The 22996-nt window shown below is 31.6% G+C and overlaps 1 protein-coding gene across 1 annotated transcript; it reads right to left on the minus strand.

Annotated features, from left to right (window-relative positions):
• Positions 1-104: 104 nt before the first annotated feature.
• LOC134251019 (slit homolog 2 protein-like) lies at positions 105-22668 on the minus strand. The gene is made up of 5 exons (XM_062733383.1): positions 22447-22668; positions 19049-19120; positions 4051-4122; positions 1332-1403; positions 105-1125 (listed from the first exon to the last, which is right to left on the minus strand). The coding sequence occupies exons 1-5, from the start codon at positions 22623-22625 to the stop codon at positions 912-914; spliced, it is 609 nt and encodes a 202-aa protein (XP_062589367.1). The 5' UTR covers positions 22626-22668; the 3' UTR covers positions 105-911.
• Positions 22669-22996: the final 328 nt, after the last annotated feature.

Below are 22996 nucleotides of genomic sequence, written 5' to 3' on the forward strand. Positions count from 1 at the left end.
TTTCCGAGTTTGAGGTCAGGGTGGGGCCCACAGCCACACCCAATTAACATTTTTATTAAATATAGTGTATTTTTGGGAGCAAAAGTTTTCCGCCAGTGCAAATACATATTACGAGAACCTTGCGCGCATAAATTATGTTAGGTCAACATTTATTTCGTAGTAAATCACTTTTCGTCATGCAATGTTGCCTTTTGCTGCGCTGGACGGCGAGGCTTCATTATTCAACGGGAAATAGTCATCTTTTAGGAAATGTTTCTCGGCGAATCGGATTCAACCAATTTACATGAAAGAAGAATATTTACAACTATACGTAAGTAAAGTAAACATAAGTAAAGTACACATAAGTAAGGTAGGTTAATATACTCTAACTTGCTTTGTCACCCCTTTCAACATCAATGTTACAATGTTGAATTTTACCTCACCTTTCAACTTCAGTTGAGTCCAAAAAGAGGTGTCTATTATAGAAAATGTTGTCTATGTGTCATTTATAGGATATGTTGTCCATGTGTCAATTATAGGATATATTGTTTATGGGTCAATTATAGAATATGTTGTCGATGTATCAATTATAGGATATGTTTGTCTATGTTTCTATTATGAATATGTTGTCTATTTTCTATTATAGGATTCTGTGAAATCACTATTTTTCGTGGGGGTTTAATTTTCGTTGTTTTCGTGGTATAAAGAGACCAATGAATTTATGTCCACCACGAAATGTATATTTTCATATGCACTACTTATAAAAAGTTCTTCATCCACGAAACCAAAGCCCCACGAACCGACATTTTTTCCTCAAACCACGAAAATTTGACCCCACGAAAATATGTAATTTACAGTGTGTTGTAAACGTGTCTATTATAGGATATGTTGTCTATGAGGAAACACAGACAAATCAGTGAGAGTTTTTAAAGTTAGAAAATGATAACTGTACCTGTCGTTGTTGCAGTAGTGACGTCACAATCCATGTCCTCTGAGGACAGATCCCGCAATAATACTCCAGTCAGATTACTGGGAGTTGAACATGTCGGTTCAGACCATAATCGTAACTTCAAGTTTCTTAATTTGGCAAATCTGACAAACTCGGCTGAGATGCAGCCACAGTGCAGAGGATTGTTTTCTACTGTACTAAAATAAATAAAACAGTTTTAATGTACATGTTAAATTTGGAATTAAAATAATATCACAATTATTTGATTAGCGTATCAACTGATACCTACATAAAGCAACTGAATTAATTTGTAGAAACAGAAAATATTAAAACCATGTTAATTACGCTTTACGATGCTATTAAGACTGGAATGATTGAAAAATTATATATCCAGCATCCTTACAGAGTTTCTAATTTTGAAAGTCCCAGGAAAATATCTCTGTCCAATACGGTTATGTTATTGTTATGAATGTACCTACAAAAAAGATATTTTATTAATTGACGATAAATCCGTAATGTTCGTGTATTCAAATTTGATTGCATATACTGTTATGTTAAGTAAATATCTAATGCTATAGATTGTGAAGGAAGTTTGACATATGACATACATGTAACAATTACAAAGCTGAAGAAAAAATTGGTCATAGGAAAATCTGTATTGAAACTTAAATTGTAAATATTTTCTAAAGTGTATGTCATTTAGTTTTTCGAAGATAAAATGTGAATAGTAAAATAAATATATAAAATAATATTATATTGCTTTAAAATGTACAATGAAACGTACAATTTTGTTGTTGTGGTTATGTTTTAAGAATAAATCGCTTTTAAAATACTAATGAGAGTTTTATAAGATTTTATGTTTCATAAAATGTTTTATATACCTACAATCTTTCTTACATTGCTTATAACATAGTTTGATTAAAATTGCAGATGTTATTGATTTTTAATGTATTTGGAACGGGGTCGACTGGATCGAAATCGAACTCTTGTTTGGATCGGATTCGGCTTGATCGGGATCGAGTGCTCAATTAATTTAATTTTGCGGAAACATGACGTTGTAGTCAATTTACCGCCAACTCCCATTCTCCCCCCATTTAATACCAATATTTGAAAAGGAAATCTCAATTGTTGAATTTTTGTTGTATAGATTTTACCGCATTGTATAACATCAAGTATTTAGCATGCCGTGTGGTCTCTTTGTTTACCTAATCTTCTTGTTACACAAACTTGGTAATCATTATATAACAAGAGCTGGAATAAGCACTAACTCGCAATATATCATATATAAGTTGAAACTATTCATTAATTGACCTTATCCTAGCTATAATTTACATGATTGTATGTAATAGTGTATATTTATGTGCTTTTGATCACTTTCGTCAAGTATCTGGTCAATAAATTACATTTTCACTCAACTCAAATTCTCATGTTTTCTCTAGTTTTTTAAGCAACAAGAACAAGCTACAGAAAGGCTTTCCATATTATGAGATTTACTTTATTAGTGGAAAAGTTGTCGAAATAAATAAGGCTTTCGTCAAGTAACGGCTGATTATGCCCTAAAGACTTTCCAAAGAATTTTTTTTTGAGGGGATCTTTATCTTAAGCTTTCACTGAAGACAAAAAAAAGTCGAAAGATTTGTCTGAAAAATTTACAGTTCTTAAAACAACGATTAAAAAGTAAGAGTCATCACCTTTATCATTAATCTATGTTTGATACTTTACATTAAATTCCTTTTTCATGAATGTTTCCTTAATTATTTTCTTTGATTTCGTACTCGGTTGCATAAATTAAAATAAAATCCTATAAGCTAGGTCGTGGTTTTGCTTCTAGTCGGTAAAACTGGTAACGAGTACACAATATCTATTGTTTGTACAATTTTCTTGTTTTCATCTGATTACGACGTCACAAAAATAAAATGTATTACATCATATCTAGACACAATTCCTGATATAATGGGTATGTTATTGTTATATTAATTTAGGGACAACTTATCACATTAATAAAGATTTTAGTATTTTTTACGATGTGATGAGTTGCCAACATTTCTAGATATAATATCTTTTGTTGAAATTACATGTAGAATTTTAGTGAAATATATAATTGTTAGAACAAACAAAGTTTTCAAATACAACGAAGGCTTATTACAATTCGAATATATCAAAAAAGTGATTCATTTTGTGTTATCAATTTCATCTTCGCGGGCTTTCCAGAGAGTTCAGAAATTTTTGCTAGTCGGAAAGGCCTGCGAAAATTGAAATTGATTGGATAACACATAAAATAATAAAAAGATATGGGAACAAATTTCAACTTTTTCCCTTTGAAGGTATTTAACACTTTAAAAAATATTACAGAAGTTACAACATAAAAAAACACCAATAAACCTAAAACATAAATTAGTTAAAACTTTTTAAAAAGTACATTTAAAAATATATTTATGTGTTTATGAAATGTACCAATTATTTTAAAGATACCTCCAGTTTATTTATTTGAAGTGAAGTAGATATATATTGCTGCCGTACAATAAGTACTTCACAGGTTGTATATCAATGCATATATTTCATATTAAAGTTCCATGCATTATCTATAAAGAAACAATGCTATACAAAAGTCAACGTGAAAACCGAGAAAAACAAATTAAAAAAACGACTTTAACAAAAAAAAAATAAAGTATTACATCTTATCTTACAAATTTCAGGAGAGATTATATTTCCTTTTTTTTAAAGAGCATGCTAGTTTCAAACATTATTGTAATATATACATGTATATATAGAGAGAGGAATCCAACAAACACAAGCTCATTTAGACTTGAATGGGTTCATCATAAAGATCTAGCTATATTAAATCAACAAGTATTAAGCACCAAATGTATTTGTTTATACCCAGTGCATATTTTTGTTGTTGAATAAAATATTGGTTTGGTGAATGTCATTTGAAAACATTGCTATTTAAAAAGATTTCTTGACTAAAATTGAAATAAACCCAAACTGCAAACAAAAAAATGTATGAAAGCAATAGTAGAAAATTACTAGTAGTAGGCATTGATTCACCAACTGAGACTGTGGTAGACTTTTAGTTAACATATATAACTTTTTCTGTTACAATAAGTACTAGACATACTTACAGGTAAGTTAAATTGTGTAAGCTGGCGAAGGCACTGTCATATATTGTGGTGATTTTGTTTCTTTCAAGATCTCTACGAAAAGAATAAATGAAATTAAGTGTAGTCCTTTTACAACATACACCCATTAAGAATATTGATCTTTATCAAAATTTATTTTAAAATTGAGATGAATAAAATACTTAGTTTTAAGAGCAGTGCAAGCATGGGTTGGAAGATTTTTAAAAAGAAGTACCAAGATATAAATCTTCTCTCTGGAAAACAGATTTTTTGGATTGTGTCAAAATTTGATCAGTATAGGACCATTGGTGACAGAAGAAAAGATACGCATATAAGGCCAAGGACTTGACGGTCAGATGAAAATATTGATAATGTGAAGATAATCATCAAGGAAACAACAGAGAAATCAATGAGAAGAGTCTTTAGAGAACTTGATTCAAACGTTAGTTTCTCTTCAGTTTATAGAATATTGAAATTTGAACTTAAAATTATCACCTTATAAGATTTCGATAATGCAACATCTGAAAAATACCGATATTTCCTCCCGGCTTTGTTTTGCTAAGTGGATGTTGAAAAACATTTCTTTAACCGACATGCTATGGTTCTCGGATGAAGCAATTTTACATTTGATGGACATGTAAACAAGCAAGACATGCGTTTTGGAGGGAACTTCAAAGCCTGACTTCTATGAAGAGAGATCATTACATAGCCAGAATGTAACAGTCTGAGTGGCAATGAGCAGTATCAGTATCATAGGACCTTTTTCTATGAAGAGGATGGTAAAACCACAACAGTAAAATCTACACGATACCTTACTAATCTGAGAAGAGGAATAGAAATTAACACTGTTTGGTTTTAACAGGTTGGTGCCACTCCTCACATCGCAAAGATTCTGCTGGAATTTCTGTCTCAAAGGTTTGGAGAAAACTTTATATCTCTTCGATCAAACATTGAGTTGCCACTACATTCACCCGATCTCAACCCTTTAGATTTTATATTTCTTTTTATGGGGATATTTAAAGGATCGTGTTTATTCACCACCCCCACAAGATAAAAAATGCTCTGAAAATGGCTATCAGAAGAGAAATTTGACATATTTCTTTGGACACTTGTGCAGACATATAATCAGAAACTTCAGACACAGAATGAAACTGGTGACGGAAAAAGGTGGAAATTTATAAAGAAGTATATGAAAATAACAAACAGTATTTAATCTCAAAGTCCATAAAACAATACAAAACAAGAACAGAGCAATCACAGACCTCCGAAACATCAAAGGTGGGATCAGTGCCATGGAGGAGTGAGCATCCCCAGCTGACCGGTGACACCCGCCGTGTGCTCATTGCCACGACAAGGAAATCAAGGAAAAATCCGTCGACAATTCAGTGTATAAATAATGGACTAACAATTGGTTTGAAAAAAATCAGTCAGCAATTGACTCTATGATAAATTGTATTTGATTACAAGGTCATTGTATCGACCATAGAACTTACGAAATGAAGACTTTAAAGGAGACTGCTGATATTCTTGCTTCATCAACTTGCTTGTCAATAATCTACCTCGTTTTAGAAATTTTTCATGCGTAGATCATGCTCTTGCGTATCGATGCAACTGAGATATATACACGCTGGATGCAGTTGATGGAGGTATATTGCTGCACAAGTAAGGAAAGTTGACGATAGAAAAGTTAAAGTCATCACGTTTATCATATAACTTGGTTTTAAGGTTACCATTACAGTCTTTTTAAAGTAAAATATCCAAGTATGAAACAGATGTGTCAGACTCTGTGGTATCTTTTATGTCAAGTTCTCCTGGATATATAGTATCGACGTTGGAATGGAAATTACCATTGTTAGTTTGCAATAAAAAATGAAGGCAAATCAAAGTATATCTGTAATGACCATGTTGTTAAAATGTCTGTCTTACAAATAAATGATCTAACTTTTGAAAAACTCTTGTAATAATTAAATTGTTCTTTTTTTCTGCAAACTTTTCTTTCATGAATGCGGCATAATTTGTTTTTTATGAAATGGCAAAGTCGGGACAAGTTTGTTGAAACACCCTGTATTATTAAGAATTGCACAAAGATGAAAGAGTATCTAAAGCAAAGCACCAACACCAAGACATCACGTGACTTCTAATAATAGCGAAACGTTCCTTAATAAAAAAACTAATAGAACAACAATAATATACATGTAGTCGAAAAACATCTATTTTGCCTAAAATGTGCTACTATAAACCCACTGTCCTTTCAATAAAAAAAAAAATCATTCCCACATTTGCACGAAACCTTAAACGATGTTTTGAATTTTATATATATGACCCGAGATTTTTCGTAAATCCATGATGAACTCAGGATTCTAGCAGCAATTTCCTAGTATTTTAGAAGGCAAACTTTCCATCTGTACAAATCATATATTGTGAAAAATCCAGCTTTTCGTTTTCTGTTGCATTATTTTAGTCATGAATGACAGAGGAAAGGACGACCGTAATACGTAGATAGCTAACTGTCTTCCAATGAGAATATAATCGATGAAAAAAAAAAATTAACATGCTGTTTATTACTGAACGTCACATGCATTTCACATAATAATCATCATATTTGCTTTTAAACACAATTATACGTTTCTTTGTATATATGTCGTCTTAACCAGATTCTCTTAAAACCAAATGATCGATTCCGAAGTTATTTAATGTACATATGGCGTCATCGGTGGTAGATTTTAATCAAGATGAGCGATTCAACAGTATATAAAAATAAAATCATTTTATTTTTGTTAATGTTTACACGTTTCTATTCAACTTCTGGAATTAGATTTTATTTCTAAATATCAATATTACGAAAACATGTGTTCTTAAATTGGTGCCATCTCGCCTACTATGACGTCATAATGTTTCACTTATTTAGTATAGGTAGAATATTTTGTTTTCTTATAACCGTCCGTTAATCGGTGAGGTCACAGTTTTTTGCGATTAAAATAAATAAATAAATTTCCATACTTAAATTTGTACAAAGAAATATTTGGTGATAACGAACATTATTCAAGTTGAAAAGTTCATAAGAGAATGCAAAATGCAATTTAGAGCAAAACAAACGCGGAAGTTTCTAACACATTAGAAGATGAAAATGGAAAAGTTCACGACAACGCCGACAACGATGACCATGGAGGAGACAACGACGCGTCAGACAACGGACAAATTGTGACTGGTCACATCCGCCATGTGGTTCTTGTCACGATCGGGAAATACCGGAAAAATCGATTTTTAATGCGGTATTTAAATAATGGATTAACATTAAGTATAAATTATCAGTCAGCATTTGACTCTAATTGCATTTTCTGACAAGGTTATTGTATCGACCATAGAAGTTACTAAATTATGACATTGAACGAGACTGCTGAAATTCTAAATTTCATCAACTTTTTCGAAATTATTAATAAAGAGAAAGAAACTGAATGCAAATTGCTTTCCACATTAATTATTACTATAATTATTATTATTGTTGTTATAATTTTTATTTTTACTCGAGCAAATAATCAATTGCAATTACAAATCATCAAACAAATTACATCAATAAAATCAAATTGCGATCGCTACAGTGGTTTCGTACATCTTAGCTATCACAGTAAAACAATATTGCTATAGGTACATGTATTATCATAGTTATCATTATCATAGATATATACTGATATCATAACCAGATCTTATCACATGTACTATAAACTTAATGTACGAGGGGTTATCAAAAAGTTCGTGGACTGGCGCCATAAAATTAAAACCGCTTTAGTTACATCAGTGAAGTTTGAAATATATATTCAGCATCATCTTTTCTATCTAAAGAATAAACCATGAATCAAAAATTTTAATTTTCAATAAATTAATAATGTTTTTGTAAGCACTAGTATGTCCAGGCGGCGCAACCTCGAAAACGACGTTTTTGCGACCTATGTGTGTCTGAGAAAAAACTCTTTTGACATGAACATTTGACATCCAAAAATCCCATTAATTCAGGTGTGTGTCGGTACACAATTGTTCCATAAAATATGAAATTTTCACTTCATTCTGGAATTTCTATGAAATTTTATCGCAAATTTTACATGGAATGTCCAACTAAATGAGGCCTTGAAAATGACGTCAAAAGGGGGGAGGGGTTTCTTTTTCCAACATTCTATAAAGTTTTGCCCCTGAAAAAACTTATATAGACCTAAGAAATGTTTAAACTGGCTACAGAGAAATAATATGCATCCAGAATACTTGTCTTTTAATGTCAAAATAGATTCAGAGAGAAAAGGGATACAGAATTAATGTCGATTTGTAGTCAAAGTGTGAAAAATCAATCGCGTCAAAAAATGACGTTGATCATATGTTGTAGGTATTGAACACTCATAAGCAAAGTATACTGGCACAATCAAGCGAGGATGTCTCCCAATGTATAAATCTATTTGGAATATTATATTCATTGAAAGCCGCTGTTCATGACATTGTAAAGTCATATAAACAAGGCGGGATTAAGTCCTTACTCAGCTCCAGGGAATCTCATCTAAAAAAGTACATGAGGTAGAAGAAGAGGACTTTGAAAAAACAATGACGTTGTCGGACGTCATGAAAATAAACGACGGCAGCGCCGGCTGATCATATTATGTCGTTTTTATTTAAGAATAATTTGGCAAATAATGAACGTATCAAGCTAAAATTTTCAACATTTCTTTATTTTTTGTTGTTTTATGTTCCATATAAATTTTGAAAGCACAGACTGCATAGTACTTATTTTATAGCCTCAGTCCACGAACTTTTTGATAACCCCTCGTAAATGTTAAAGTTTTCTCCAAAGCCAGATGAAACATGAAGTCTAAGGGCCTTAACGGTCACCTGAGTAACATACAACACTGTAAGGAATCCATATAGAAGTATAAAACAAAATTAATTGATATGTAGACGAAGCAATGTTGCCCAAGAATTTAAAAAATGTTTAGTGTGATGTACCAGACTGCTCCTAAGTTCGAATCATATTTGGTTTTCCAAAGTCTTACAGGGATGATAATGAATGCAAAATTTACAAACACCATGGACACTTGGCTATTATGGAAGGTATTGGGTATACAATGTGGATATTTGCACCTGACACTATCTACAATAATTTTTTCCTGGTATCCTCATTTAATCAAATATTAACGATTTTATCAAAGTACTTTCAAGGATTTCTTGAACAGATACAGCATTTAGCAAAGGGGAGTAATTCTCATTTTCTCACTTGCCACTATTGTGGTCTTTAATTGCCTCTGCATGGCTGAGAAATTGCCCACTCGGTGTTTAACAATATTCAATCAATCAATCAATCAATCAATCATTTATTTGCCTCTTAGAAACCTAGAACCAAGGAAAAGGCACGATTACTTATGATTATATCGATAATATTATTACATTGAATTAAATGCACATTTAATTATATCTAATACCCATACATTGATGTTATTGCAATTAGTTTGCTTCGTACTCAGGGACAGAAAATAATATTTTCAGAGCATTAATGCAATTTTCCTAATTTATCAATAACACAAAATCCGAGAAACTGCTACTCATGTACCATGAAAAGTTTGGAAGAGGCCTCCTTTCTCATCATAACTATGGATTAAGTTTGTTGAAAAAATATCTGTTTGCAGAGGAGAAGATTTTTAAAGCAGTAACTTACTTTCAGTTTATAATAAATAAACCCCCCTCCAATACCTCTAATACTACCCCAAAATCAAACTCATGATGAAGGAGTCATGAAATTCACAATTTTGAAGAGGTACACTTCCTCATCATAACAATGTACTTAGTTTTTCAGCTTTATTCCCAGAAGCAAAGGAGAAGATTTTCAAAGTTTTAATTTAAGCGCTTGCACTTGTCATTGCGTGGACCCGCAGTAAATATATAAGCGAGGTTAAACCGGATGACATGGGCATACGTCAGGCTACGCATGACCGAGAATGCTGGAGAGTTCGCAATTGTTTCATCTCGGGTCTGTCCGTCAGAGGTCGGAAAAACAACCTCCGCCAGTCGGAAATGCCAGAGAATTTGCGATTGGGAGAGTTCGTCACACTAAGACTGCTTACCCGTAGAATAATTCAAAATTCAGAATTGGAATATACCATGTTCATCGGCAAATCTCGCTTTTAAATCTACATAGCGTATTTATTAATATATTGGAGAATCCGAATTTCTTTCTTATACATTAACATTTTTATGAAAACTAAACATCGATTCTATGGCAGATGCATTGTAAAAAAATAAGGAGGGCTTGCAGAATATAGAATAACTACTTGAATTAAGAACTTCATTTAACGAATAGTTCTACGTTTTAAAAGATAGAATGTCTTCATCGGCATTTGTTTTGTGCATCAAGCCTCACAAAATTAATTTGTTATGCAGCATTCCAAATACAGCTTGATACAGGCCTGTTGCAACCGTTTTCCATGTGGAGGAAGGGGAAGGGCTCTGAATAAAATATGCGTACTACACGTGTATCATCAGACCTATTTTTCCAATTATAGATTTCTTACGTATAAATCCAGTCCCAGGCATTATAGGTTACATGTATATTTATAGCCAATTTTTTTTTTAAATGACAAAACTATATAGGCCAATCGGAGCTAACATTTAATGAATTTATCTAAATTTTATTTAGATAAAAGAAATTGAGTATTTACGCATTTTATTCATATTAAAACAATGCATGCATACAGTGCAGGGAAATAATTTTGTTACAGCATCAATGCTGATTTTGGTGCTTCCTATGCTTGCTGATTTTGATGCTTCCTTTGCTTGCTGATTTTGATGCTAGTTATCCTTATCCTGATCCTGGTTTGATCCTTATCCTGATGCTGGTTTGAAAGTAGGTCAATGCTAGTAATGCTACCTGAAGTAGGGTTATCCTGCCGGAAGTGGATAATTCAAAAACAGCTTCGCTATTTTAAGCCATAAAAAATAATTTTTGGGTTGATTTTTATTTTTAATTTGTATTAAATGACTTTCCTTTATCTGTTTTCACTTTTTACCGAAAAAAAAATAGCGATTTTTAACGAATTTCGTTTTGTCGTATTGCAATCGTAAAGAAACAAAATGGCGACATAGTGGAAGTTGGAAATAAAAAATTATAAATCTTCATCTTGCGAAGTTATCGTAACATACTTATTTGATATTGATTGCAGCTAAAATGCGATGATTTATCCTTTTTGTGATGCGATTGCAGTAGGTGGAATAGCCTAAGTGTGTGCAACGTGTAAGCATGGAAACGTGGTGGACAATGAACATGATGAAATTTATGTCAAATCCAGATGAAAATTTATTGCGTGTCCTGTGAATGTTTTAGCGAAAATATTATGCTTTATCCTAAATGGAAAAGTCGTAATCCAAGGAACCAATAGATCATCAGTACAGTCACTACAACCACTCAGGGGGTATGTAATTGTAAACAATGTTTTGTTTTTTTTTAATCAGATTATATAAAAATGGTAGATTATGTGAAACAGATTTAGTGATACAAAAAATTAAAAACTCATAACTCTGAGCGATTAAGACATTTAAACATGTTAAACCCATGTGATTTTAAAGGTCAATTTTTACAACTGAATAAAAAATAAATGATTTTTTTTTATTTAGAATCTGCAGATGCAGTATATTCTTTAGTTAATCCACAAAGTATCAAGTCAAATTATACATAACCCATTCTTGCAACCACAGCCAAAATGTACAACCTTCTCCCGTTCTGACTGTGGTCAAGTGAGAAAGAATATTTTGTAGCTCGATCATTAATATTTTGTAGCTCATAAAAATATTGACCATTTGCAAATAAAGCAATGTAAGATATTTTACTTTGATCATGATACCCAGTCGCAGTGTAAGAAACACTGTTGAATGTATGTAAATTGTTCATTTCAATTGGGATGGAAAGAAACCCATGTTCACTTACAACATCAATTTGTCATATGACGTCACAATAAAGATTGAGGCATCAAGATAAAGATTAGGAAATTTTTTGATCAAGCAGCCACGAGCAGGAGAGCTTCACGCTTACAACATTGTGGTAATGTACATATTTAACCTGAACGACTGATAACCAAGTCCACCCAAATGTACTTCACTCAAACGTAGTACATGTATTTCAGCTTTTGAACCAATCTAGAAGTCAACTCTTAAACAATAGTATGTATGGTTACAGATTTTATCTTTGCAGTCTTAGTTAGGCTGTTCCCTATCAAGTACTGCCCTGTGTCTAGTTTACGAGTAGAATCTAGATTGAACTTAAGGCTTTAAACAGATATATAATTTTTTCAGAAGGCAGATATGTATCTATCCTGATATTTGAGCTACAATACAATGTCAATATGTATCAAATATTTGAATTGGTCATGTTGATCAGGAAGTCTTTTTTGTATTGAACAAGATGTGTTTGTGAAACACTGTGCCGCCGGCGGTAACAAAGTTAAAAAAAACTGTTTTAGCATATAGGTCACAGTCTAGGGCATAAAGTCATTGATCTCAATGTCATTTGAAAGAACTTTATTAGAGGAATATGCATACCGAGTATGAAGTCTCCATCTCCTATGATTCAAAAGTTATGGTAAAAGTTCGAAAGAACTATTTTAAGCATGTGGGTCACAGTCAAGGTCACAAGGTCATTGAAGTTGGTGTCTTTTGTAAGAACTTTTTAAGTTGAGTACGCATGCCAAATATCAAGTCTCTAGCTCTCAGAGTTAAAAAGTTATGGCGAATGTTCAAATTGACAATAGACAGACAGACAAACAGCTGAACAGATAAACAGACAGGACATAAACAATATATGCCTCAGATCTATCGATCCGGGGGCATAAAAATTTTAAGAACAAACCATTTCTTCACAATTATTTATGAATAATTTTCATTTGATTAAAAAGAATAAGCTGTACACATGGTACATCCGCTGTAAAACAAAATTATTTTATATAAGTGGTGAGAATTATTACTGGTATGTATTTTTATATAAAAATTTTGATTTTAAAATATGTTTATCGTATATAATTAACACAAAATATAAGTATAAACAAAAAAAATGCCTTATTCTTTTTGCGATATTTAAATATTTTTACATACATATTGATATACGTGTACTTAATCCTCACACAGAAACTTTATTATCGATTAATCATTTCAGCCTCAATGGCTCCTTTTTATTTTTACTGGAGTTAAAAGAGAAAAGCTAAGTGTTTGAAACTGTGATCATTACTTTGATATTAAATAGCTAAATTATGTTCAATTTGTAAAGTTACTTATTGTCATTGTGCCCCTATTTCATAGCATAAGTTTTAGTAATCAGTGACAATTTATTTTCTTTAACCTGTAAAAAAATGAATTGCTCTTAATGTGTAAAATTAAATAATTTCCTCCTCAAGTTTGTATTTTGTATATTTGTGTGATGTACACATTACTCACTGTATAAAGTTAACAACTGTAGTTAAAACTGTATTTATATCATTGTTTTTTAATATTTGGCATTTTTTGAAATTAACTTAATTAATGTTTCATATTTTTCAGGCCCATGACAGAGTAAACAAAGCAGAAATTCCTCCAAGATTAATGTATGCTGGTCTTCTCTTTGGACCTAAATCCAGCTGATGAAATTCTATCTGTTAAAATAGTGAAAATTCAAGCCAGGAACTTCTGTTAATCAGACAGTGGCATTAAAACCGTTGTGATGATATGCGCCAAATCCATTGATGACATACATATATACATTTTAAAGTTATCTCCCACTTAGATCTAAAATGAAATGGACAGAATTTAAAGTTTAAAGTGGATTTCAAGTGATTTGTGTATTGTACATAAATAGATGAGATGTATGTAAAGAGAAATGCATCCCTGCTCTTTTGTTCAATCTTACAACTGTTCATGATGATTGTCCATATATAAATTGATTTTATAGAATAAATGAAAACATATATTTTACATTAGTGTGATGTTTGTTTTAAGTATAATGTACTAATTGAGAGAAACATGTTTATATGATATTCTATCCAAGTTGTATTTTTAGTATATACATTTTTTTTAAAAAATACTGCCCCTGATATTTTATTTTTGAGGACACCAACATTCCATGTAAATAGGCAATATTTTTGTTACATGTAGTGTTGTTATTGAAGCTGAATGAAGAATATATGATTCTTAATTGCATTTTCTTGAATACTCTAAAAATAGATTTTTTAGAACACTTGAAAAAGAATATCAAACACTTATTGATGACTGGTAAATTTTCACTGATGTGCCAAGATTAATGAATTGTAATAACAAAAATAGTAAAACCGGTGTGTCCTGATTCATTTAATTCTTAATATTTTGAATTTAAATAAAAACATTTCTTTATTTGGATTTAATTCTTTAAAACTTTAATTGGAAAATTCCATATTTATAAATCTGCAATAAGAGACTTAATGTGGGGGTAACACATTGTTTTTAGGGTATTTTAGACTAAAGTAAATCATTTAAATACATAGAAAAATAAGCTTGTAGTATTTTAAATGCCTGGGAAACACGTGCACGCTTTTTGACATTTTAAAATTATGTTCACTATCCATAGGATTTTAAAACCAGTACAGGGAATGAAAATGACTCCACCATCAGCATGAATTCATTAGGCCGAAATAAAAAATACTCTTGTTTCCTGTCACCCATCCTACCCTACAATTTACCCTCCGACCCTAAAAGTTTTTATTACATTTTCATTTTTTGGGTTACTATTTTCCTAAAGTACTAAAGTTGACCAAAAATATTTACAGAACTAATACATCATAAGTGTACAGGATACCTTTACTTTATAAATCTTTATTAACAAACTTTCTTGTTATTACATACTATATGTTCTGGCAGTTCTGCATTCATTCAGTTTTCAAAATAAAATTTTTTCCCAAAATAAAATTTTTTCCCTACCTACCTACCCTAATTTTTTTGGTCAGGGGACAGGAAACAAGAGTATATTTTCTTTTGGCCTTATAGCGTGTTCGTTATAACCATGTTTTACTGTGTAGATATTTCTTCCCTTAACTCTTGATACTAGACAGTGTTATAAATACATTTTCCTAATTGCTTAAGCCAGTAGTTTAAATCATCCAATATTTATATATGCTCTAGTGTACCATAGATAAAGAGTTTGCTGCTAGCCAGATAATTCTTTTCATCTTGATGATATACATGTGAAATTAAAACTGTTAATTAAGTACCGTACAAAACAAATTTCGCAATTTTAAAAATGAAAACTTAAAATAACATGCTTAACATGAAATTTACAGTAACATTTTCTATTATCTGTTTTTCTGTTCTGTCTTAATTAACAGCCTTGGTAAAATGTTCATTTTCTGAAAATTTAGCAAAATCTTATATCATCTTTACCAAATTTTTCTTCTACCACTCCTTAGAAGCTAATAGTGCTGTATTAGGGCACAATATATTTGAAGTAGGAGACAAAACAAAGATTATTTTATGTTTGTTGTAGAACAACAAAGTACACATGTAAAATTTTAACTTCATGGAAACAATAAAAACAAAATTTCCAGTGTCTAAAAATTACAATTTATTTATAGTCAATGCCAAGTTAACCAATGAAATTATAATATAACTGAAATTACAAAGTGTCCCATAACATCTTTTAGAATTTTATGAAATAGTGTAATCATTGAATTATTAGATTTATAGTTTTACAATTCATGTCCCATATTCACTCTTTTTCACTTGTATTATATTATGTCAATAAAGTCAAATAAATAAATAAATAGAATCATGGTGTTCGCATGAACAAATGAAGTTTGTTTTTCTTTATCACCAGTAGTTTCTTTCAACAAATTCACTTTCTAGAATTTTTTTATTGTAAGTTATAAATCCACCATTACATCATACTGTTCATGTCCTCTACTGTCCCTACCCTCTACTTTTAGGAATGAAGAACACTTGTCTTTTTTAAAAAGCAGAATTTTGTTCGAATCATCAGTCTCCGACATCACTGCATGTAGATTGTCCGGTCCTTTGAATGAAACCATATAAACCGAATTCCAGTGTTGCAGTTCATGTAGGTGTTGGTTCGAAAAAGATCTTTCACTTTTCAAAGGCTTTAGTGCTGAGTACAGGTTAAATTATGCAGCCCTTCACCGGAACGTGTTGGCGTTTTCATATGAATGAATTAGATCTAGATTCTTATGTGCGGTGATGAAGCAACAAAACTGTGGACTATTCATAGCACTCCATTTCTATAAAAATACAAAGAAGACAAGAATTATTTATTGATGATTGATCACCTTAATAATAATATTATTTTTTTTTAATCTCCCACAATTTTAATTTGGGAAAAACACAAATAATTATTTATAGCATATACATGTATAATTATATAGACTTAATTCCTATTGATTAAAGTTTGTGTATTTAATTGAATGAGATCTTATTTGCAAGGGTATAAATGGAATCAAGTACATTTAAAAAATAAATTCTACATACAGAACATACTACCTGCAGATCTGTAGCTCTCCGAAAAAAAATATATGATAGACCGGAGAGATACAGTGCCACCCATTGAAAAAACTGTATATTTATTGCACACAAAAAAGTGCACTTGGTTCTCAATTTATTTCTCCATGTTTTTAAAACTGTAATCTCAACATATTACTAACCATGTGTTCCTAACATATTCTTTCGCTGTTTCCACAACCAAACATTCCTCATAATTGTTGTTAATAGTCCTCCTGACCCTAATATTGTAGTCCTCGAACATTTCGCTTATTAATACTGCCATTTTGGTTTCAAAGATAATTCGGTCCAATATGCTTCGTTCAGATGTCAACTACGAGAGTACTTGATTGAGGATAAAGGAATTTTTTGAAATCTTTCCTTTTTTGCAATTGAGGTAAGAATTTGGAAGAATTAATCAAGAACCGAGCACACTTTTTGTGTGCAATAAATATATAGTTTTTTCAATGGGTGGCACTGTAGCTCTCCAGTCTATCAATATATATTTTTTTCTGAGAGCTACAGATCTGCAGCTAAGGACATACAAACTAATTTGTATAGACAATTTTCTACTATGAAGATGCTATTCATCAAACATGGAAAAGAATATGTAGTGAAAAGGTTTTAAAATAAATGTATGCATATTTTCAAGCACAGATCATCTCTCCTATATATATCATAATTATTTTAGCTATTTCACAATGATTTTTTGTACATACACAAATTCATTTTTCTGCACAAGTTTTTATAAAGTTTAAGAACTTTCGCATTAAAAAAATATTTTCACCAGATTCATTAACATAAAATCAACTATTGCATTGGATTAATTATTACGTTTTGTTCATTACACATCAGTCTATGATTAATTGTTTGCAGATAATCTCGACAAAAGCACTGCAACTTTTATTTCTGACTTCCGTAAATTTAGAGGAAATTCGGATTGAAAAACTTCGTAGCATGTGTATGCCCATAAAACCCAATTGAATTTTGTAGTAATTAGTCATACTCATAATATCATACTTTAATTATATTGTTTAACTGATTTTTCATGTGCAAGCCTTACTACTTACCCCTTTATCACCGATCTCAATATCAGCAATCCGTGGCGTGGCCTCACCAGTAGACTCCATAGCGTTTGGTGATCAGCTGATTCAGATTTGAAAATATCACGAGGTTATGGCTATTGAATTAATTTAATAATAATCTTAGGATTATATTGGCCAATTTGTCTGCAAGAAATACATTCTTTGTATTTATTTCCGACTGAAATAGGAATGTCTATTTGCGGTTTCGTTTTGTGAAAATCAAATCTGTAGTTTTAGTAAACCAGGATAATCCTGATTTTAAGTAGGTCAATGCTGGTTTTAAAATAGGTCAATGCTAGTTCTATCCTTTGCTTGCTGATGCTGATCCAAGTAATGCTGTTTTTTTAAATGCTGATGCTGATGCTAGCTCTATCCTGATCCTACTTATGCTGATCCTGATGCTGGTTTATGTAACAAAATTAGTTCCCTGCACTGTAGAAGAAAAGTTATTTGGATAAACGGTCTGCAAAATCAATCGCCATGCTTGATTGCATTGTATACCACGAGGCAATAGATGTTTGACACGTCGAGAATCAAAACTTTGAAGGTGTTAATGATAAATAACGGGTAACAAATATCGTGGTAACAATAGTTCAATTAAATTATTATTTGACATAACTTTTTCCTTCTATGTATATGTACAGTGCTTGTGTGTATATAAAATCCAAAGACCTTTCGGAATTACGTTATTGTGCGTTCCAATTTAAAATTTATACATTTACACTGTGAAAGCTTTGAACACATACAAAATATAATATTAAGAAATCTGTTAGCGCACAATATATAAATTTAAGCGTTCATGGGCTCCTCCGCCAAAGGCGCTAAAATTAGTTGTGTGCTAAATATTCTCGTTTTACAGTATATAATTATTAGAGCCCCACCCTACCGCCAAAACTCCTGGCCCTGTGGTCATGAATTTCAAAATTATGGTAAAAGATTCAATGCTGATTACAATCAAACCAACAGTTTGACTCCTTGATGTCCACGAGTATAGAGAAGATTTTTAACGATTGCATTAATTTCTATGTTTTTGGTCCCACCTTTCAGGCCCCAGGGGATCAGGGACCAGGAAATTAACAATTGTTGTTTCCCTTTACTCATTATGTTTTGTTCCAAATTTGGTTGAAATTGGTTGAGTGGTTGAAGAAAAGAAGATGAAAATATTCAAATTTAGCGCACGGCGGACAACGTACAGACGCACAACGACGGCAGTAAAGAGATAGCAATTTGTCACCTGAATTTACTCAGGTGTCACCTTAGTTTAAATCTTAAAAAAATGAATTGTTATCATGCTCAAATGTTAAATAAAAGAATTACTATGAGTAGATTAGATACGAACCCATAAAATCAACAGATAATTGAATTAGGTATTTAGAGAAGATAGTTAGAGATGATTAATATATACTTACATAAACTGTACATTTGACAAACCATTGAAGGCATTGGTCTGAATAATGGTTATCTTGTTGAAATTTAACCACCTAAAACAGATTTTTGAAATGAATGAACAAAGTACATTTGTTTCATTTAACATTATTTATACAAGTTTATTCCATCAAAAGGAAATTGATTAAATATGGAATATAGTAAAGGAGTGGGTTTTAAACATTTATAGATAGCGTTTTCTGATGGTTTCTATTTTTAACAATATAAGCATTTTCTTGTGCTCTACACTAAAAATCACAAAAAGCAAAATTTTATTCCTACCGATTAAGTACTTGTATGAAAAAAACATAGTTTCTAGGCCCCTATTCTCTACATTAAATTGAAAATTAATTGAAACTACTAAATTGATTTATTTGAAAAAAAAATTCATCTGCACTGGACTCAAACTTAGATAAAAAATAAATTTCATATGCGAAGAATTTGTTGAGACTGCAAAGCCCTAAGCGTTATTATGTTTCGGGAATTCTTGAAAATACTCCTCTAGAAGGGTTCATTCAAAAAATACGTAGACAATGTTCCTTATCGTCATACAATTATTAATAATATATTTTGGCAAACAAGAGGGCCATGAACCACATCGCTAACCTGAGCACATTGGCTAGGAAAAAAGAAGACATTATTTTTCTATTGAAAAGTTTAAACCCAAAAGTAGTCCTACCCACGTTTTTAAAGGGAAGAGGGTTTAATTTGCAAAACCCTACATCTAAACTTCCCGAGAATGCTTCCATATAAATATAATCAATCAATATGGCTTTGCTTTTCTTGAGAAGGAGATTTTTACAGAATTTTCTTATATAATTCTATGTAAAATTTGGTCGGCCATTGTGGCCCCGCCCTACTCTCGGGGGTCATGATTAGAACAAAACTAAATCTACACTACCTGAGGATGCTTCCCCATAAGTGTCATTTTTCTTGTCACAGTAGATCTTGACAGGAAGATTTTTAAAACATGCTACTAAATTTTCACTATTTCTGGATGATCTGTTCTTTAATGAGGGTGTGGCCCTTCATTTGAACAAATTTGAATCCCCTTTACCCAAAGATGCTTTGTGGCAAGTTTAGTAGAAATTGACCCAGGGGTTCTAGAGAAGAAGTCGAAAATGTGAAAAGTTTACACACAGACAGACGAACAGACGGACAAACAGAGGGACGCCGGACAAAATGTGATCAGAAAAGCTCACTTGAGCTCTTGTCGAAGTATGGAGTTTAATTCGATTTTATCAAATATTAATAGAACGCAGGTTAGCAATTTTTTCAAAGCAACATGTTATGTTACTACGTAGCACGGTTAACAAATATTGTAACGACAAAATCAACGTCGAGAAAGTTTCTCAAAATAACTCTTCTTTTGAGTTTCATAAACGGTGTATATCGTCTTCTCCATTCGTAAAAACGTATCCGAAACTCTTAACACCTAGTTTGCCAACAATTGTGCAAAAAGCTTAAACTAGATTGTCAGCGTTTTCAGGTTCTCTACTGTTTAACTCTATTATATTAGTTCCGCATCAGTGAAACGCACGTCTCGCTCAATGACGTTCCAAATTCTTTTGACAAGATTTTTTACCTTAACCTGTTTCTTTGCAGACCATCCATCTTTCGATTCAAACTTTATACCACTCAAATATTGTATATCCCATTTATACAAGTACATTGTTTATCTTTATACATTTCCTGGTTTATACAGATTGCTTTAAGTTTGTTAAATAAGTTTCCCGAATGCAAAGCTAAATCTTATTACTACTCGCTGTTCCGTGACATTCCCCAACGTCATGTCTTTTGCCCTTTTTAATCAAGACTATATGCATTTAGAAATTGATATCTTTCAAAGGGAGCGACATATTAAATTACCTGATAGCATCCTAAGTAATTCGGGAAGCCTTAATTTAAGCATGTAAATATCATTTCGTTTTATCTTCATTTATTGGAGGTATAGCTAAAGATACTAAGTGAAAGTTAATAAATTAGTCGAATTTCACAGTGCTCCGTGACCCAATTTTTACTGTTTTTAATAAAATGATACTTTAAAAAAATATATGGGTAGACTCTTAAGACTTTAGGTAAAATATCAGATTGAATTGTTGCAAGACTCTGTTGAAAAACGATTGGATTACCTACCTTGCATGAGCAGTTTAGTAAAGGAGACCGGAAAGAAAGGAACGGAAAGTAAAAGAGGAAATGTGGGAGAAAAAGGAAAATTTTCAACTTTGAGAAGTTGGACAAAAACATAGTGGTTTGTTAAAAATGTATTTTTCATGTACAATTTTGAGTAAACCTTTGAAAACCCTAAGTCTTTAAAGCAAAAAAAAAGATTAGGAAAGTACTTTCAGAATTATTTATCTTTCTTACAAACACTGAGTAATGCAACGTACATTTACTGCCTATGTACAGCTAGCGTAAAAAAGAGTAACCTGTTATATTTTCAGTAATGTTTAATTCTGCAGTTTTTAGATTACTTCTAATACAATCAAACATAGATACAATGTAAATGCTTGTAATGTTATTTAAAATAATTAGAAATATTATGAATATTATAATTATGTATTAAGTACATGTAATTTAAAAGTGGTCATGAGGCTGCACTACTAGTATGACTCAAATAGGGCTCATATTACACACATAAGCCATTTCAACTCACCTCCTTCTCCAATTATAAATCAAAGTTTCAAAACTTAAACTATGACCAAATCTTAGTTTTCAAACTAAGTCAAAGACCGACTTTTATCTTGGTACAGTCAAGATAAGCTATCGTATTTTTGCGATAGCTATCTCGACAAAAAGAGATAATTGATTTTGTATCAATTACGATTAGGATCAATTAGGATTTTGTATCGCGAATTAAATTTAACTCATCATGTCAAGATAGCTATTGCAACAAAATGTGATAGCTTATCTTGACTGGACAAGATATAAAGTCGGTGTTTGACGACAAACCTGAAAGTTATCATGACTTGACGAGAAAGTTATCTTGATTTGACATGATATGCTATGTTGACAAAGAATATGTGGATGGCATAAATATGCCACCATATGAACCACACACTCCAACTTTAAAATCCAGAACTCCTATATATTTTGAAGCTTGTTTATCTGCTTCATGATTGGTCCCCTGTGTAGCTGATTCATGCTACTTGTTATCATTTATATTGACTAGCATGGTGGAAATTGCATTCATATATTATAAAAGAATATAATATTATCTATGCTTCAGTGTATAATTTTTGACATATTTTAATCAAAATATCACCATTAAACTGATGGCTATTATAAGGTAACATCACTTTGAACATCAAACATCAAGTAAAACACAAGAATTCATTTTTTTTGTTCTACTTACTAGGAATGCTTTGAAACAGTTACTTACAAGCTACATGTATCTATGGGGATATTGGTAGGTACTTCAGTTAACCCTCTATCATAACAGTTCACAAATGTCCCATCACAGGAGGCACTCCTTCGACAGCTACAGACACTAGGACAGGACTCAGTCACAGGTTCGTACATCAGAACACAGAGAACTAACGTCCACACAATCAGACCCATTTTGGGAGTCAAGACGTTATGTCCCCATAAATCCTTATCACTTAGCAAACGTTGACTTCAGCAGGAGAATTAACTTCCTCTGTGTTACTTTAACAACATGTTTAATGCGGAAATATTTCAATAATGGCGTTTGATTATCGTAAAGTTACGCTATCTTTAAACATTTGTTAGTTTCATTTTAGAAATCCCAGAATCCCATGTTTTAGAATGTATAAGGCTAGATTTTTTATGAACTTTTTATATACATGTCCGTAAAGTTCGTGGACAACATTGATAATTACGGAAAAACATTGACAAAATATTTGAAACTATTATTTTCATTAAATTCATGTTTCATTTCAAAAATGGGCAAGTTGTCAAAAAAACAAAGC

This window comes from Saccostrea cucullata, unplaced genomic scaffold (assembly GCF_032062105.1).
Source record: "Saccostrea cucullata isolate Sc308-1 unplaced genomic scaffold, CSIRO_AGI_Scuc_v1 ctg2396, whole genome shotgun sequence".
NCBI lineage: Eukaryota > Metazoa > Mollusca > Bivalvia > Ostreida > Ostreidae > Saccostrea > Saccostrea cuccullata.

Excerpts from the sequence above, each read along its gene's own strand:
- LOC134251019 (XM_062733383.1), bottom strand. The coding sequence starts at position 22,625 with ATGGGTCTGATTGTGTGGACGTTAGTTCTCTGTGTTCTGATGTACGAA. Across the intron at positions 4,123-19,048 it reads TTGTCAAATGTACAGTTTAT|AGATCTTGAAAGAAACAAAA; the intron begins GTAAGTATATAT and ends TTCTTTTCGTAG. Across the intron at positions 1,404-4,050 it reads TTACACAATTTAACTTACCT|GTACATTCATAACAATAACA; the intron begins GTAAGTATGTCT and ends TCTTTTTTGTAG.